Source organism: Zea mays, chromosome 6 (assembly GCF_902167145.1).
Source record: "Zea mays cultivar B73 chromosome 6, Zm-B73-REFERENCE-NAM-5.0, whole genome shotgun sequence".
Classification (NCBI taxonomy): domain Eukaryota; kingdom Viridiplantae; phylum Streptophyta; class Magnoliopsida; order Poales; family Poaceae; genus Zea; species Zea mays.
Genome location: NC_050101.1, coordinates 158,993,264 through 159,012,472, shown reverse-complemented (window position 1 = coordinate 159,012,472; position 19,209 = coordinate 158,993,264). Strand labels below are relative to the sequence as shown.

The window sequence follows — 19,209 nt, the reverse complement described above, 5'->3', positions numbered from 1 at the left end:
TCCGTGCCAGCCCGGCACGACCCCCGTGCCGTGCTTGGGCCGATAGGTCGGCCCACAGTGCAGGCACGAGCACGAGCCCGTTAAACGGACAGGCCCGACTCGGGCACGACTGAATTGGAGAAAACCCTATCCTCCCGGCCTCTCCTGGCGTCTGGCGATTAGAAAACCCTCCACTCCTCCAATCGTCTGGCGGGCGGCGGCTGTTCTCTGCTCCATCGCCTGGCGCTCACGGCGATTCTAGAAAACCCTAGACCTAGAGTACATCGCCGCCGCCTGGTCTCTGCTCCATCGCCGCCGCCTGGTCTCTGCTCCATCGGCGCCGGCGTGTCTCCCTCCCGCTCCCGGATCCCCTCGGCAGCTCGGCCTCCAGTCTCTGCTCCATCGCCGCGTCTGTGCTCCGCCTCCACGGGCCTCAGGTATTTCACCTCGTCTCCCTCCCGGTCCCGGCTCCCCTCGTCTTCCGGTCTGTGTTCCATCGCCGACGTCGTGTCGCTGGCTCGCTGCTCCACGGGCTCGCCGTGTCTCAGGTATTTCACCCACATCCACCTTGTCTCCCTCTCGGCTCCCGGTTCCCCTCGGCTTCCAGTCTCTGCTCCATCGCCGCGTCTGTGCTCCGCGCCTCCGCCTCCACGGGCCTCAGGTATTTCACCTCGTCTCCCTCCCGGTCCCGGCTCCCCTCGTCTTCCGGTCTGTGTTCCATCGCCGACGCCGTGTCGCTGGCTCGCTGCTCCACGGGCTCGCCGTGTCTCAGCCTCTCAGGTATTTCACCCACATCCACCCCCGTCTCCCTCTCGGCTCCCGTAGTCTTCCGGTCTCTGCTCCATCTCCATCGTCGCGTCTCTGCTCCCCTCGTCTTCCGGTACCGACGTCCCCTTCCGGTCTCATCTCTCAACCACACAGTCGGTGGATCTGGTGCTCCGGTAGGCAAAAGAGGATTACATCAGTGTTGTTGCTCATTTTGTGAACACTGATTGGTGTTTAGAAAAGAGGTTGCTCGGTCTTAGACCAATTGAGGTAGCTCATACAGGTCTTAACATTGCTGAGCGGGTTGAAATGGTTGCTACTGATTATGGAATTACTGATAAAATATTTGCTATTGTGCTTGATAATGCCTCATCTAACAAAACTGCTATGGAAGTTCTAAAACCAGTATTTTCTGGTTACATTGGCCATTTGATTCCTATGCCTAGTAGAAATGAATATGATTTGAGTGCTATTTTCTTGCATCAGCGTTGTGGATGCCACATAATTAATTTGATTGTTAAGAGTTGTTTGAAACGTTTGAAACCATATCTTGAAGATTTTAGAACTGCAATAACATTCTTGAATTCTTCAAATCAACGTATTGCATCTTATAAACAATATTGCCTTAGTGTTGGTGTCCGCCCTCGTAAATTTGGAGTCGACATGGATGTTAGATGGAATTCCACTTTTCTTATGCTCAAGCATTTGGTTCCTTATCAAAGTACTTTCTCTGTTTGGATCACAACCAACCATCCTAGCAAAGTTGATGGGTCATTTTTACTAAGTGATAATCACTGGTCTATTGCAGAAAAATTGTTATCTTTTCTTCAGTTATTCTATGATTCAACTGTGGCATTATCTGGTGTTTATTACCCTACTTCGCCCTTGATGCTGCATCATATTCTGAAAATTGCTAGGCATCTTAATGCATATGAGAACCATGAATTGTTAAGAGATGCAGTTGTTCCTATGAAAATCTAAGTTTCTGAAATATTGGAGAGAAATACCCATTCTCTATGCCTTTGCTTTCATTCTTGATCCGAGAGCTAAGATGAGAGGGTTTCATAAAGTTCTTCAGAGGTTATCTACTCTAAATGGTACAGATTATAGTAGATTCCCATCATCTATTCGTACCAAACTAACTAAGATGTTTCAGATTTATGAAACCAAATTCGGTGAAGTTTGTTTGAATACTCAACCAATGCTAGGTGCTGGTTCAGGTAAGGCTACAGAGGCTTGGGATGATATATATGGTGATGATGAAACTTATAATATTAGTTCTGATACTTGTACTGTTAATATTTCAGAAACTAGGCCTGCTGGTTCATCTTCTATATCTGAGCAAGAGAAAGGATCAAAAAGGAAGCAAAGATGATCAAGGGGGAAGAAGGAAGGAAAAAGCTTGAAATTCTTTTGGTTTTTGTATCAATGTATGTTGTTTTGTAATAAACATGGACTATGAACTGGACTATAAATTTTATAAGGAGCTGGTTGTACTCTTTTCCTTCCTAGGGTTTTCTCACGAGGTGTGAGTTTTTACCTAGGAAGGTTTTTAATGAGGCAGCATTGCACTAAGGCTCCGATTTTATATTACCTAAATGCATATGTTCTGTGATGTTCTGAGTTCTGTGATGTTTTGAATATGTTTTTATGTGAATCCTGATTTATGTATAAGATTCAATATATGTGTATTCAAGATGTTTTTTATGTGATCTGTATAAGATTCTATGTATTTCTGGCACGGGCCCGGCACGAACTGATGGGCCTACCGTGCTTTAAGCCCGGCCCGACCCATCTAATATCTGGCGTGCCGGGTCTGGGCAACCCAAACAGCCCACGGTCCAGCCCGGCCCGACACGATGGGTGAACCGTGCCGGGCTTGGACTAGTGCCTTCCGTGCCGGGCCCAGCCGTGCCCGGGCCGGGCCAGCCCGGCACGAACCGTTGGACATGTATAGCTCTGGCTCGTAGGTCACAATGCTCCACGTCGGCTCGCCAGTCGCCCACACACCACAGGCATCGCGTCCGCTGTCAGGCTGTGCCGGCACTTCCGTTCACGGATGCAAAGCGTCCCCTCCCTCCCGTCCCGTGTCACCTCGCTCGCTCTTGCCCAGCTCAGCTGCGCTGCTCGCCGGCATCGCACTCAGCACGGTTCCGAACTCCCGATCCATTCTGTTGTGTCCTGGCCTGTGGGGCGCTGCCAGTCCCATCAGGAATTAGTTAGTTTAAAATTATAGAAAAAAAACGCATGATTCGGAAAAAGTCCTTTGTTCTAAAAAGACCCTTATCGGTTATCTAATAAGTTGTTAGCTAAATTAGACAACTAACTATTAATCACTTCTTGCAAATAAGTAACCGCTGCTATACATATTTGGGAAACAAAAATTACAAATACAAATTTTAAAAAATATATAAATATTCTACAGAATTTCGAGTTCTTCATACCAGACAAAAAAAATCGAGCGAACATGTATACCTAGAAAGCGCTAGGGATAATTTGGTCATCAACCAACTATGGCCCTGTTTGGCATAACTTATTTTCAGCTTCTTCATAAATTTAAGCAGAAGTTCTGCCAAACAACCAGCTTCTACAGCAGCTTATCAGTTCAGCTGTTTCTCAGAATACACTAAAAGCAGCCAATAAGCAGAAGCTGCTTTTCACCAGCTTCTCAGATAAGCTGCTTTTTTAACAAGCAGCAGCTGTGCCAAACAGGGCCTATATCAGCTAGTTGTAGCTGGGTCGGGACAACTAACAACTAATGGTTATTTTGGTTATAGCTAGCAATTAGTTGGTCCATTACGTCTTACCTAATTTTAGCTCTAAATTTTCGTTTTAGAGGTTTTGAACATGATCCTTTTTTCTGACTGTCAAGGGGGAGAAAACCCCACCTGAATTTCTTTGATTCTGGTGTAACTAACAACTGCCTCGTTTTGTAGGAAACAAGACAACCTCTTAAATAAATAGCTGCAAACATCACAACACAACAAAAGAACTTTAGCAGCAAAAGAGAGAACAAAGAGAGCAAACACAACACGAAGCAGGTTATTTCCGTTCAATATGTATTGGATGAGATTACAAAAGTTAGGAAGAATTCTTAGTCGCTAAAGATTTAAATCCACTCAATCTAGCCCACTCCACTATATAATATGTGTGTGAAGGTCCTGGCTAGCCCACTCCACTATATAATATGTGTGTGAAGGTCCTGGTTGGGGACGTCTACACCGATGTCGACGTTATTTCCCTCGTGGCATGAGGTGCTGTACTGTCGTACTGACCCATGGCGGCCGCAAGAGGTGGAGAGCTCTCGGTTTGTGTTGCGTTGCGTCGTGGTGAAAAGCGGCTCTGGGGCATGTCCGGATGACGCGGGCGCTCCGTTGCCTGTACTGGGGCTGAGACAACCTCGAAAGCGACATGCCTCACGGCTTTATCCGGCGAAGAAAGGAAGGTAGAACGGGGGATGACGATGACGAGGACACAACACAAGACAAGGGGGAGAAGAGGGAGGAAGAAAATGACGCTTTGTTACGGCTGAGCCGTCGGGAGGGGAGGATCGACTCGCTCGTCGCTCCTCGTTGAAGCCGTCGGGACAGGACCCACGCCATGTGTGCTGATAGTAGAAGACAAGAAACAAGTTTCAGCAAATAGATAAACGAGAGGCCCGCCCGCGCTCGCCGGTTCGTCCGACGACGACGTATCCATGCTTGGTTTTTGACCGGTGCAGGTATCCACGCACAGCACGTACTGTGTGTGTGTGCCGACACCGCAGGTGGTGTGATCGAGCATGGATCACGTTCTTCCAATCGTCCGGTACGAGGAGCCAGTGCCTCCCTCCATCGTCAGGCAGGCGTGAGCGTACTCGTGATTCTGTTGCACGGATGCATGAGCGATGGAATGGAATGTGCAACGCACGCACGTACGTACCTGCTCTTGAAAAGAATGTGCAGAGAAGAGAGACGGAGGCGTCTAGAAGCAAGGAACGGCTGTGTCTGCTAGCTGCTTGCTGTCACACGCCAGTGCTGTCCACTGTCCTTGTGCATCTGTGGCCTCCCCCTTCCGTTCAAGCCTCCTCTTTCTCTTTCCGATGGATTGGCGACGACTCGTCCAGTCACGCTCAGGGGGACGGCACCGACGGTTGCTTATGCAACGATCTCGTTATTTAACTCTGTGTCAGGGGCCGGTAGTCAGCGCCCCGGCTTTAGTCCCACATCGGCTAGCCAAGGGGGCCGTGGGCAGCTTAAAAGGGAGAGTCTCCCTCCTCCCATTAGCCTGTCTTTTGGGATGTGAGTGGTGGGCTCTCTTGGCTAGGCCGGCCCACGAGCGCATGAACGCTCGAAGCTGTCGAGTGTGGGCTGGGCCGGGGGTTGGACGCTGACATCTGGTATCGGAGCCCGGTTGGCCCATGCCTGCCTTGGGGGGCTTCCCAAGGGGGGTGGGATGTCAGGGGCCGGTAGTCAGCGCCCCGGCTTTAGTCCCACATCGGCTAGCCAAGGGGGCCGTGGGCAGCTTAAAAGGGAGAGTCTCCCTCCTCCCATTAGCCTGGCTTTTGGGATGTGAGTGGTGGGCTCTCTTGGCTAGGCCGGCCCACGAGCGCATGAACGCTCGAAGCTGTCGAGTGTGGGCTGGGCCGGGGGTTGGACGCTGACACTCTGCCCTCCCACCCCCGCCGTCCTTGAGGTCTATCCTGTCTAAACTGGAAACTCATACAGTTTAGAGCATGTGTACAACTTCGTTTAATATGAGTCACTTGATCTCTAAGTGAAAAAAAATATATAAGAGAGCTCGTCTCTTCACGTTGTCTCTTACCGGCACTTATGATCTAGGATTTTAGGATTATATTATACAGTCTCTTAGTTATCTGTTATACTTAGAAAACTAAACTGATGTTTGTGCATGCTCTCTTGAACCTGCCTGCTGACTTTCCTATGACAACTGTGATTATTCATCATTTTTTTTTAAAAAGGTCGTTATTTTCAGTTGCGGTTTGCATGCAAAGGTCAACGTGACTTGCGTGGGACTCTGGACTGATTCTTGTAAGTTGTAACATATACTTACCATACAACACGTGAGCTCAAAAACTTCTGGCCCTAAGCAACCGGCCCTTCAAAACTGGCATGGGAATGACATAATCCATGGAAGAAGAATCCTTTTTCTATTTAAAAATGAATAGCAAGAGAATTTCTTTCTATTTTTATGGATATATTTTTATTTATTTGGCACCAAATTAGCCCCGTCGAGTTCCAAAAAGACCAGTCGCCGTTGTCCCACGCCATCGCCGTCAGCGTCAGGGTCACAGGAAGCATGCGCCAGCGGTTATTTTGTTTTCGGCTCGCTGTCGAGAGTGGAGGCGGAGGCCCCTTCTCTGCATTCAATATTCCGCGGCTGATAGATTTTGCGATGGTTATCTCGTCTTGACAGCCAACTAGCAAGTAGCAACCAACAATGTCCTGACAAGATCACGCGCGGGCAGAGCAACGGGGTTTCCCGGCGCTGTATCCCCGTTAGTACACATAAGCCATTTTCGGTTCAGAGTGGGTTGAGGGTGATTGAACTAGATTAAATCACTTTCAATTTAGATTTGAAACCAAACTTAACCGAACAAGCCCTAAAGTGATGTATCCGCTTTATTTATAATTCTGCAGTGGTTTGCCTTTATAAAATAATAATAAATGACCATAGAAAAAAGGGAAAAGACATACAATGATAAAATGAAAAAAAAAGAAACACTGCTACTGTACTGTGCTGGGCCACGGGCTTCGTGGTATTGCTCCCGGTCGGCGCGTGGCTTGCTGGCACCTTGCTTGGGCCTTTTGCGTCGCAGGCCGTCGTTGGATGCAACACCAATAAGGAAATTTTTTGTTGAGATTGTAAAATCTGGATTTTGAATAAAAAACATCTTATATTTCCATGACTCTATGTCTACATGTTAGAATTTTGGGAAATTTGGATCCATACCATTAAAAGATCACCACTTTGGATCCATACCATTACTATCTCACTTACATGTGGGTCCACATGAGTCAATGACATGTGGGGTCCATGGTATATATCTAAAGTTTGGATCTTGACAGCCAACTAGCAACCAACAACGTCCTGACAAGATCACGCGCGGGCAGAGCAACAGGTTTTCCCGGCGCTGTATCCCGATTAGTACACATAACCCCTTTTCGGTTTAGAGTGGATTGAGGGCGATTGAACGAGATTAAATCACTTCCAATTTATATTTAAAAAACACGTAACTGAACAAGCCCTAAAGTGATGTATCCGCTTCTTTATAATTCTGGTGTGGTTTGTATTTATAAAATAATAATAAATGGCCATAGAAAAAAGGGAAAAGACATACAATAATAAAATGAAAAAAAAGAAACACTGCTACTGTACCGTGCTGGGCCACGGGCTTCGTGGTATTGCTCCCGGTCGGCGCGTGGCTTGCTGGCACCCTGCTTGGGCCTTTTGCGTCGCAGGCCGTCATTGGATACTTGCATGATTGGGGGGTGGTAATGCAACACGAATAAGGTCATTTTTTGGTTGAGATTGTAAAATCATGATTTTGAATAAAAAACATCTTATATTTCCATGTTTACATGTTAGAATTTTATAGGATCCTACGATTGAAGGTGGCAATGAGCTCTAAAATTTATACTACAAAATTTAAGGACCGGATCAGATTAAAATCGAGCTCTATTTATATTTATTTTTGAACTACAATTATTTAAGCGCACAAATAAATTGCGAAGAAACGTTTGGATGGTGATCCATTATCGCCTCTATCTACGATGCTTGAAAGCGATTAGGGTCTGTTTGATGTAGATATTGGAGATGTTAGGATCGAATTAGATCTAATACCAAATCTTTCTAGTATTGGAAATGAGTTTCAATACAAATATATTGTTTGGATGTTTTAATTCCACCAAAAACATAGAGTCTTGGATCTGAATTGGAAGGGACGCTTTTTAGTTAAAGTCCAAATCCATGAAATTGAGCTTTAATTTTAGCTCTGGATTCATTAGACAACCAAACATCGGAATTCAGAAATCCTTATTCCAATTCCCAATAATTTGGGTCTTGAATATCTACATCCAAACATGATATTATAGAATTATGAGATTTTCTTGTAAATTCTTATTAGATACGGCAAGCGTAGGTCGCGAATTCGACTGTTTGAGGATATCAATACACTTCAACTTCAAGAGTTTTTTTCTTTTATCTGCTGAAATCAATCTTGTAAAATTCTTATTGGATACGACAAGCCCAGGTCACGGATTCGACTGTTTGATGTGTTCAAATATTATCAAACTGACAGAGCAGCTAGTCTAGCACCACTCTTAAAAAATGCATTCTTTATTTCAGGTGCCGTGCTGTGCTACTGCTACTAACCATGGTCACGACACCGGGCCGCCGTTGGTGTTCCCATCGCCACTCTTGGCACTGGCGCTGGCGGAGTCACGGACTGCTGGTGTGCAACTGCTGGGCACTGCCGTCCCCGATGGGACTGTACAGCCGCACCGTGGCGTCGCGTCCACTGTCCACAGCGGAGTAGCGGACAGAGCTGCCGCGGGCGCCCATACCGCCGGAGTTCGGACGGCCGGGCGCCTGTCCGGCCCGGCCCGGCTGGCCCTGACTGGCTAGAGCCTCTGCGCGCAGTGCTATAAAAGGCATCCTGCTCCTGCCGCATCGCCATACAATTCAGTGCCTTCCCGTCAGATGAAAGCGGCCATCTGCTGCTGCTGCCGGTGCCGCATCCGTCAAGCGAGCACCGTCCCTCCCCCTCCGCGGCCCCGCCCCAGTGTCCCACAGCCATACAAATAAAAAAAATATTCGTTAAATATTTTTAACGAATAACTATCAATCGCATTTCAAAGAATTATAACAATAGTATTCTGCCGGCTACTAAATTGCTGACAAGCCATATCAGCCTTAGGCTAGCAGCCTAGCAGATCGTGCACATGAATATCTTTGTTGCTCTCTCCCCATCGCTCACCATTAGGGATGGCAATGGGTATCCAAAACCCGAAACCCGATGAGTAAAAACCCTATTAGAGCATGGATATGGCGGATTCTGATACTCATGGGTATTTTATTGGGTTATTTGTTATGCCCATCGGGTATGGTGGGCGTGAGTATGTTCTCTGTTGCCCCATACCCGCTACCCGATGGGGAACCCGCTAATATATGACACATGAGTCCGGATTTATATGTCTCATATAAAATGAATGCTATGTTTTGTCCACAGTTTTGTAGAATCAATGCTATGTTTTGTGTGATTTGAAGGCATGATATTGCCATTTAATGTTGAATATTGTTGAACCTGTGATAAAATTATGTTGGGTTCGATACATTTGTTATGTTGGTACTTATTTTTACGATTCAAATGATCATGTCTATCGTAATGTTAATGGGTATGGGTAGCCGCTACCGTGGTGGGTACGGGATGGCGCCGTCGTGGTGACAAAAAGCCATCGCCGTCTCCTAGGCGCACATGGCCCTCGTGGTTTTCTAAACACACGCACCCGGCCACTCGCTGCATCTACGTCCTCCTGGTCTAGATGACCGGACCTTGGGCTCCCCGTAACCCTGTGTCATATGATAACAGCAGGCACCTCTCCTCCACACGAGGCTTCTTGGCTGCCAACGCCATACAGTACGCGCTTCAGATCTGAAATGCGGTTTCTGCTTTTGCGAGTTGCGGAGCTTGCTTGCTTGCTACATTCGCAACGGCGGATTCTAGATCGGCAGCGCGGCGCGATCAGCTGGGCGTTCGTCTCGTCTGTCTGAAACTGAACCAGCAGCCGATCCATGATCCCCTCCCTCCATTTGGAAAGGTTATCTCGGCTCATGAGTGATTAGCGTGAGGCGCGCATGTGCTCCAGCCTTTTTTGGTTCGGGGAAAGAGGGCAGAAAAGCCTGCGACCGCATGGGGGCACTTGGACGTACGCGTCTCGTCAGAATCTAGGTACCGTTTGGTTCAGATATTTATAACGTAATGGGTAAGTGATAACGTTAAATCATGTTTGTTTTAGTCTCATCGTAATCAGATACCATACTAAAAATTGATACCGGACTATTCAAACTTGTTACCGACAGTAATCGAATGTAAACCATTACCATTACCCTTTGCGTTACATTTCTTGAACCAAACAGCACCCTAGAACAGTGACTCTAGATTTTAACCGCGGGCAATGTGTGGAACTGCGGATCGCCAGCACCACCGGCGGCCCCCGCACGGTACGGTCCGAATTCAGATACCACTATTTACCATTTTTTAATTTAAATTTAAATACAAATACGAATACGAACGCTATCATATATGATGTGAAATAGATATCCTGGATTTGGATTCAAATATCCACATCATTTAAAGAAAGCATATATCTATTTTCCAATGTAATAAATCTAGATATGAACACTGAAGTTCAAAATGTAGATATATAACACCATGGCAAATAAATTTTAAATCAATATTTACTTTATTAAATACAATAAATTTTAAATCAATATTTACTTTATTAAATACATAAAGTCACTCACAATACATATTGAATAATAAACTCAACCAATCAAAAGCGAATTCTAAACTATTTAAAAATAATAAAATACTAAGTGATATGATTACTCGTATTCAGGTTAATTAAACTTAGGGGGTGTTTGGGAACAAAGTTTTTCTGCAGTTTTGGAAGAATACTGCAGTATTCTCAAATACTGCAGTATTATATACATAATGGTGTTTGGCAAGCTGGGTAAAATCTCTGTTTTCAAAACTGAAGTATTGCAAATACTATAGTTGTTTTAAGGCATTCTAAACTTAGCTCTGGACCTCAGTTTTCAAAACTGCGGTATTATAAACTACGGTATTGTCATAACTAAAGTATAGTATAGTATTTTAAAAACTGTGGTTTTCAAAAACTTTGTTCCCAAACAGGACCTTAAGGTTTATACACAGTTTATATTTTTAAAATTACATTAACCATATATAACTTTTTCTAACAAATTGTTTTTATTTATATAGTTAGTCAGTCCTAACTATACATTCTAGAAGTTTCAAAGCAGTTTATACTACATGAATACATATATTATTGGGTATTCAATGTTTTTGTGAATATAAATGCAGAACAGAATGGAGAATGATTTTAAAAAAACAAATACATATATATATTCATTTAATATCTATATTTAAATCGGATACGAATACAAATATTCATATTTATGCTAAAAACAAATATCAAATGTTTTGGGAATGCGGACATGTGTTCCCATCCCTGCCTCCCTGCCATATCCATTTGACTGTTCGCTTCGGATTAAAACTGATTATTTAAATTGCTGTAGCTGTAATTTGTATAGATAAAATATTGTAAATAGCAGTAGAAGTTAGTAGGAATTAAAGTAAAGGGAACTCCGTTTACTGTTACCGTGATGAACTGGAATTCGAGGCGCACAGTCTTTTTGACCAGCGCAGCATGCTGGGCCCGGGCGCTCGGTAAAATGTTGGTCGACGAGAGGTGGCATGGTTCAGAACTTGAGATCACATCCGTGTTCCGTGATCGGTAATGTTTAAAGTTCTATTTATTCACATATAGAACTTTCGTCATCTACATTTCTATCAAATTTTATGTAATACTCTCTCTATCGACGTTGTTGACTGTTCTAAAAAAAGTTAATCACTCGTATTACTTAGAAACATTTATCTGAAAATATAAAATTTCAAGTCACGCTCAATGAAACGTAAGTGATGGAATAAATTATAACAAAATAAATAATAATTTATGGTTTTTAAATAAGATGAATGTTTAAAGTTTTCAAAAAAACTAATGACGTCATATATATTTAATAATGGAGTTAATATCATATTAGCCTATTTATCAACTATAAAATATCTCAAAGAAAAATCCTATCAAGATTGGCCTCGCGCGCGCGCGCCCAGACAGCTCGTGCTTTGATCTGCTCGCCGTCAGCCCGTTAGAAAACTGGAGGCCCGGAGTATTTTAGTTCCACGGTCTGACGGTCGATGCGGCCGGAAGCTCAACCCAGAGGTGTACGGTACAACAGTCAGTGGCCGCAGTAACTGTGTTTGACAGTGGTTACTCCTGAGACGGTTTTATTGCCATTCTGAGCCAGTCATTACGCTGGATTTGCCACGGGACACAAGGGCGTGTTAAAGCAGGCTCTGGACAGTGCTGCAACCGTACAATGATTTTGCATCTTGTGCCCCTACTGATCATCTCTTTCCTGGTTTCCTGTTTGCCTCTCGCTCTCTTGCCTTTCGTGTTCGAGTAGTGACATCTGTGTTTGCCTGGTATTATCGGTATTCCGATGTCCAATCTTAGTACCAATCCAGTACTACCGAAGTACTTACGTACTCTACTAGTACTCCTTCAACCTATCCGCTCTCACGGGACGGGACGGGACGGGACGGGACGGGACGGGAGGGAGACCGAGAGAGAATCCCGATCCAGACCATGAACGCATTCGGCTACGTTGTGCTCGCAATCGGAATGCGCTGAAGCCAAGCAGCGAACGAGAGAATGCTACAGTACTTCCAGTGCCTGCTCAGTCAGAGCTCACTGCTCAGAGCTCAATAATAAACGCGCCTCCACGTGCCCGGGTCACCCTGCCGCGCGCGCGCACACGCCGCTCGCTCCGTCCTCGGCTTCCTCTTTGCGACCACCACCACCCTCGCCGGTCGCCGCGCTCGCCCACCATTTTTTTTTACGTTGCCACGCTACTTTGCTCCCGGCCCCTGCTCACTCTGCTGCCTGCCCTACCTCGACTCCCGCCCGTTACTTCCACCCCTCGGTTTGCTGCGGGAGCGAGCCAGCACTCGCGGGCTCGCGGCGTCGCGGGCAATGCCGGCGACGGCGAGCGAGTAGGGGGCTCCTCCAGGGACGGAGGAGAGGGATGGGCTGCCGGAGCTCGCGGCTGGACGCGGCGGACGTGTCCCCGGCGGCCGCGCTGTGCCGGGAGCGCCGGGACCTGCTCCGCGCGGCCGCGGACCACCGCGCGCGCCTCGCGGCCGCGCACGCCGCCTACTTCCGAGCGCTCCCGCGCGTGGCCGACGCGCTCGCGCGGTTCGCGAGCCACCACCACGCCGCCACGCCGCCGGGCTCGCCGGTGCTCACGCTGCCGCCGCCCTCCGACCACGCGGACGCCGACGCCGACGCCGAGCCCAAGAAGCAGCGGAGCGGCTCCGCGTCCGGCTCCGCGACACCGCACACCGGCTCCGGCCACTCCCACATCCACTTCCACTCCGACGATTCCTCGGAATCCGATCCAGACTCCTCGACCGACCCCTGCGCCGGCCCCGGAGGCTGTGGCGCTGGCCACGTCGACGGCGACGGCGACGGCGACGGCGAGGTCCCGCGGCCGGCGCCTGCCCTTCGGCCTGGCGTTCCCTTGCCCGGCCGCGGCGGCCACGGCGAGCCCCAGGAACGCCAAATCCAAGACCCAGCTTTTGCCAGGCCGGAGATGCCGTGGGAGTACGCTTCGTACGACCCCTATCCTTCGTTCCCAAACACCGAGTTCCAAAATGCCACATTTCCTAGGTACTACTACATGAAGGCCAGCTCGACGCCGGCGAACACGGTGTATCAAGAACCGTACGGCTACGGCAACTTCGCCACCAGTTCGTCCTACATGGGGTACAACAACCCGATGTACGGCGTCCCGTTGCAACCTGATGGGGATCGCCCGGTGGAGGATCGTGGCCGGGAATCGGTGGCTCCGCCGCCGGCGGCGCCGCCGCCAATGCCAATGCCTGAGACGTCACCGTGGGACTTCTTTAACCCCTTCGATTCATATGAGCAGGAGCTCCCGCAGTATAGAGGCAAAGGGTACGATTCCAATGGGTCGTTCACCAGCAGTCCCAACTCGAGTGAGGTGAGGGCAAGGGAGGGGATCCCGGAGCTCGAGGAGGAGACGGAACTGGAGTCTATGAGGGAGTCTGTGAAGGCAAGGAAGGCTGTAGAGAGCACGGCGTCTAACCGGATTGACAATGCGGATGTCAGTGCCAAGGTGAAAGTGTCCATGGAGCACAAGGAAGTTGAGATTGAGAGTGTGTACAGTGTTTCGGTACTTGAGTCAGGGGACGAGAGTGTGTGCAGTTGCGATTGTGACCATGCCAACACTAGAACAGAGGGGCCAATGCAGGTGCCTGCAGGAGATGATCAAGGGGGGAAGGTGAGCTCAGAGGATCACTCATCCATAGTTGTCGGAGAGGATGTATGGCCGCCAGAGATCACTGGGACAAGAGATGTCGCCGTGGTTGTAGAGGAAATAAAGGAGCAGTTCAAATCAGTGGCTGCTTGTGGAGATGACGTCGCAAGGATCCTTGAGGTGGGGAGGATGCAGTATCGATCACGGAATAGAGTCTTGAGATGTAAGTATGCTTTGTTTTTTCATTTCACCATTGCAAATCCTGGTTCCAGCAAACCAATTACTATATTGAAATTTGACCAATTGAGAGGTAGAACACCTGATTTCTTATTGTCATACTGATCTGATCTCTGGGCTTGGAGTTCTTCTCGGGCCTTCTGTTATCCACAGATAATTGTAACTTAGTTAAATAATTTGATCCTTACTACCCATGCAGTGATATTCTCACGGATGATGGGGACCTTCGCCTTGTTGTTTTCTTCCATATCTGAGCCAACAGTGAAGAGCATGGAACAAACAGCTATAAATTCATCCAAAATAAAACAGAATTCCAGTAAAAGATTTGATTTTCCCAGTGATGTTGAACTTAATACTCTTTCCGCAACAATGGACAGGCTGTATGTGTGGGAGAAAAGACTTCATAAGGAAATTATGGTATGCTATTCCTTTTATATGAAATGTGGGAATTTGTTCCTCTTGCAATTTGATTCCTGGTATCTTTGGTAGACAAGGAAAGCTGGCTAGTCTCTCCATCTTGAAATACAAGGCATCCTATGAATTCTAGAACATTATTTGTGATAAAGTCTGAAAGGGGCTCTAGTTGAGTTGTTTAGGTGGTCTGAGTAGCACTCATCAGGTCTGCGTTTGACTTTCTCGCATGGGCTATGGCACCGCTGTGTATGTGTGGGGCAGGGATTTGGGAATTTTCTTGACCTGTGTGAGAAGATCTTTTTAATGTAATACTCAGATGTTGTCTTACCTTCACAGGTTGAGTTTTTTTATTATGAGATAAAGCATACAATGCTTGTAATCCTCTCTTAATTGTAGAGATAGGGAGATATTATTGCATGTGAATAATGTGTTTTTAGTTGGGGTTACTGCACCGAAACTCCCTTGTAATTTGGGAATTTTTTTGAATGCCTGGATATGTTTTATTTTTAGTACCGACAGAGTATTAAGTTTGATTTGGTTATGAGCCTGATAATTTCTCAAAACTGGAAATAATTTTCAAGAAGTCAAAATTTGCCCTTTGGGAATGTATTGATTGACTGTAAATGGTTTAAGAAGGGCCCTTCGATAATTTGTTTGTGAACTTTGAAGTGGCACTCTGAGCCTTTATTTTCCATGAACATGTTTTAACATTTTCTTGGACTATGTTAGGAGGAAGAAAAATTGAGGATTACATATGACAAAGAATGGAAGCGCTTGAAAGAGCTGGATGCTAGTGGTGCAGAGCCATATAAGATCGATTCAACCCGGGCCTCAATTAGGGCACTGCTCACCAGAATCAACATTTCCATCAGATCAGCTAAAGTTATTTCTAGGAGGATCCACATACTACGAGACGATGAGTTACACCCACACCTTGTTGCGCTTATCCAAGGGTATGACAGATGTTTCTTGTAGATTTTATATTACTTTTTGAACTGGTGATTCTAGTTCTAGATAAAGTTTTGTTTGTTTCAGAAAATACACAGCTGTTAAGTTAAAATGTTTGTGAAAGAAATGAAAAATAAAGATGCAATTCTTTGATAGACAATCGCTAAAATTATGGATCCATCGTGACTAAGAAAATCTATGTGCCACTTGGTTCATTTCGTTGAACTGGTTTTCTAAGATGTCTAGAACTCTAAATACTTAATGGAAACTAGAGTAGCATGTCTTATGTTTCTGTATTACAACAGTATCAAACTAGAATATTATTGCACAATTCGTTGCCACATTTGCTAAGATTCAGCTAGTTTTAGTAGTAGCGATGCTCATTTTTTTCTCTCTCTCGAATTACTAACAAAATATTGTTGTGATTTTTGTGCAGGTTTGTTAGAATGTGGAAGTTCATTCTTGAGTGCCACCGGAAGCAATTCCATACCATACTTGAAACTAAATCTCACATTCTGATCCCTAAGAATGGACCGGAAAGAAGCTCGTCCAAGGTTACACTGGAACTAGAAATGGAGCTCCTGAACTGGTGTTCCTGTTTCAGGAACTGGATCCTGTCCCAAAAGGCTTATATCGAAGCTCTCAACGGCTGGCTAGTGAAATGGCTTCCCCAGGAAAAGGAGGAGACTCCGGACGGCATTGCGCCCTTCTCTCCTGGCAGGCTTGGAGCTCCTGCCGCGTTCGTGACAGCCAACGACTGGTGCCAGGCCATGAGAAGGATGCCGGAACCGGAAGGCGGCGTAGTAGACACGATGGAGGCTTTCGCTGTCAACGTGCATACGTTGTGGGAGCGGCAGGACGAAGAGCAGCGGCAGCAGAGGCTGAGAGCTGACTACCTCTCCAGCTCCAGGGATTTTGAAAAGCGGATCAGATCTCTTCAGAAGGAGCATGGCTCGCAGGGGCAGTTTGACGCTGGCAGGGCAGCGGTGCTTCCCGCCGTTGCCGACAATGGCAGGGCAGTTGATAACCGCATGGTTGCACTGGACTCGTTGCACAAGGGATTGGACGAACAGAGGGCCCGGCACGAGCACGAGGAAACCGTGAGGCAGATCCGCGAGGCCAGCGCGGCTGATCTGAAGGCAGGTCTGGCTCCGATATTCGAAGCGCTGGAATCTTTTACCGCGGAGACGCTGAGAGGGTACGAAAATGTCAGGATCCCTGCCAAAAGCATTGGCGGGTGATACCTTTTAAGCCCCCCACGGTTTTTTTTTTCTGTTGGCAGCAGTTCTTGGTACATCCAAGGAACTATTGTCAATCTTTTAGACTGTCTTCAGTTTGCCAGCCATGCGCAAGCACAAACAAGGCCCCATTGTGGTTGGGGTAATGTAGAGTTCATCCAGTGTACAAGAAAGGGCGGCCCAGAAGTTCCTGCATGATTGCGCACGAAGCAGTGTTGCCATGGATGCTTTTTGAGATAATCCTGATTTCTGTGGTAGCAAATTCATGTGGATCTTTGAGACTAGTCGGTAGCTAGAGCTACTTATCCACAGAGAGCTGCTAGGAGCCTGAACTCCTAGTTGCAGCCCCGCAAAGGAGTGGGGGGAGCCGGGGAGGGGATGGCAGTTTTGTACTAGTCATTTTCAGCTCCTGTACATATTGATTATATTAGCTAAGTTGGTGAATTATCTATCTATCTATCTATCTATCTATCTATCAGGCTAGCTCGCCATCCGTGTACAATTTTATCTGTGCATCGTACAAGTTGTATTTAATGCCGTATGGTTATGCCACGTGGACGGCCTGGTCCTGTATGGCGCTGCCTGCTGAAGACTGAAGGAAGAGTCTGCATAGACGTTGGGTGTCTGTCTGTCTGTCTGCTTTGCAACTCGACATAACCCAACCCAACCCACGAAGTTTTTGCCAGTATGGTCTTCATTCTGTTCTAAAGCCAGCACCGGCAGAGTGCAACTGCTCACCTGTAGTGTACTACGGCTGTGCACTCCAGCCAACGTACAAACCTACAAAAGCAAAAGTACCAATATGAAAATAATGAACACCTCACTTTGATCATCGGTTGCTTTGCTTCGCAGATGATCAATCGTGTATGTAAGTACACACAGTGTGTATCCAGGGGCGAAGCCAGGATCCGAAGACAGAGGGGGCAGACTTAGCCTCCAAGCGACCAAACCAGCAAGAACACAATATAAAAATGACAAGAGAATCAACCACAATATATATATTGATATATAATCTTCATAAAAAACAGTATAATAAAACAACATCTATTTTGTCAAACAAAATAAAATTACATCTTAGTTATTTTGAATTTAGCTCTACGTGTATTAGCTAGATCATAGGCCTTGATAATATCATCAGAACAAATCATTGCCGCTAATTCCCTTTTAAACGACCAGATAATCCCGTAAATAGACATCTCCCATTTTTCTTCGAAGACGTGTCTTTACAAATTTCATAGCCGAAAAGGCTCTCTTTGTGGTCGCAGTTGACATAGGGAGAGTTAGGAGTAATCTCAATAATTTTTCTACCATCGGATAAGAAGAATCTTTACCCAGCTTAACTAATCCCCTTGGTTGGGCAAAAAATTAAGGGTTTCAGACTACCAAATAATAAACTGGCAGCAAGATAATGGACTATAGGATACATTATTAATCTGACTTGGTTGGGCAATTGGGGCTGCTAGGCCCACTCCGGCCCCCCCTAGTGGCTTCGCCACTGTGTGTATCTGTTCCGAAGGGGATGGCATCCAAAGTAGGTTTTCCAAATACCACGTCAAGTATATCGGTGACAAAAAGAGCATTCTTTTTTTTTTTCCCATTCATTCTCCATGTGTGGGTTTTGGTGCAGCTCGGGTTCCAGCAGAACGTGAAAAGCGGCATCAGGAACCAAGCAGGTGAGGTGATGGCGTGATGCCATGGAAGTTACTGGCTCACGTGCTCTAGGTCGCCGGTCACGTGGACCATGCTGAGGAAGTGAGGAAAGAAATTTATGCGCCACCGTCGCGTCGGCTCTGCGGAACGGCGTGAGATCTTCATCCCTGTGGCCCCGCTGAATCGTGGCAACGAATCAAACGTATGGGAAAAAATATACGTACTGTGATATTCCCATTATACATGAATTGATGAGATTAGAAAAAATTTAGAAGAACTTTGACTGACTTATAATTTAAAACCACCCAATCTCACTCAATCCATATAGATTTAGAGCTAATCGAACAAGCCTAACTGATCATCGACAGCGACATTAATCATATTATCGGATCTTGGGCAAGTACTAGTGATCTAGGATACAAAAAATTACTACTTACTAAAATATTAGTTTTATTTTGATCTATTTGGCTTACTCGAAATGGCTTTCAGTCACAAACCAATATCATCAATTGTGCAGGTTATTTTCAGAGGTACTCACTGATTCAGGTACTGGAGACTTCTACAGAAGATGGAAACACATCAACAAATGATCGATGTGTGTTAAGCCTTGAAATTGGTGGCGACGGAAATCTTTGCGAATCATGGATGGCGATCAAATGCAAGACTTCAGTGTGGCTAGTGTTATCCATTGTCACGCTATTTATTTTAATTAAGTTAGCTTTATTATTTAAACATGTAGCGGTTGTACGTATTTGATGTAGAGCCGGAACTCTTGTTTCCATAATAAAAAAAACTGATCATCAACCAACAAACAAACAAACAAACAGAAAGAACC

At 46.2% G+C, this 19,209-nt stretch overlaps 1 protein-coding gene across 1 annotated transcript; it reads left to right on the top strand.

The window, feature by feature from the left end:
* Positions 1–12,359: 12,359 nt before the first annotated feature.
* On the top strand, positions 12,360–17,207 carry LOC103630376 (Bzip transcription factor-like). Its single transcript, XM_008651434.4, has 4 exons — positions 12,360–14,110; positions 14,324–14,541; positions 15,268–15,491; positions 15,923–17,207. The coding sequence occupies exons 1-4, from the start codon at positions 12,634–12,636 to the stop codon at positions 16,725–16,727; spliced, it is 2,724 nt and encodes a 907-aa protein (XP_008649656.3). The 5' UTR covers positions 12,360–12,633; the 3' UTR covers positions 16,728–17,207.
* Positions 17,208–19,209: the final 2,002 nt, after the last annotated feature.

Excerpts from the sequence above, each read along its gene's own strand:
- LOC103630376 (XM_008651434.4), top strand. The coding sequence starts at position 12,634 with ATGGGCTGCCGGAGCTCGCGGCTGGACGCGGCGGACGTGTCCCCGGCG. Across the intron at positions 14,111-14,323 it reads ACGGAATAGAGTCTTGAGAT|TGATATTCTCACGGATGATG; the intron begins GTAAGTATGCTT and ends CTACCCATGCAG. Across the intron at positions 15,492-15,922 it reads CTTGTTGCGCTTATCCAAGG|GTTTGTTAGAATGTGGAAGT; the intron begins GTATGACAGATG and ends ATTTTTGTGCAG.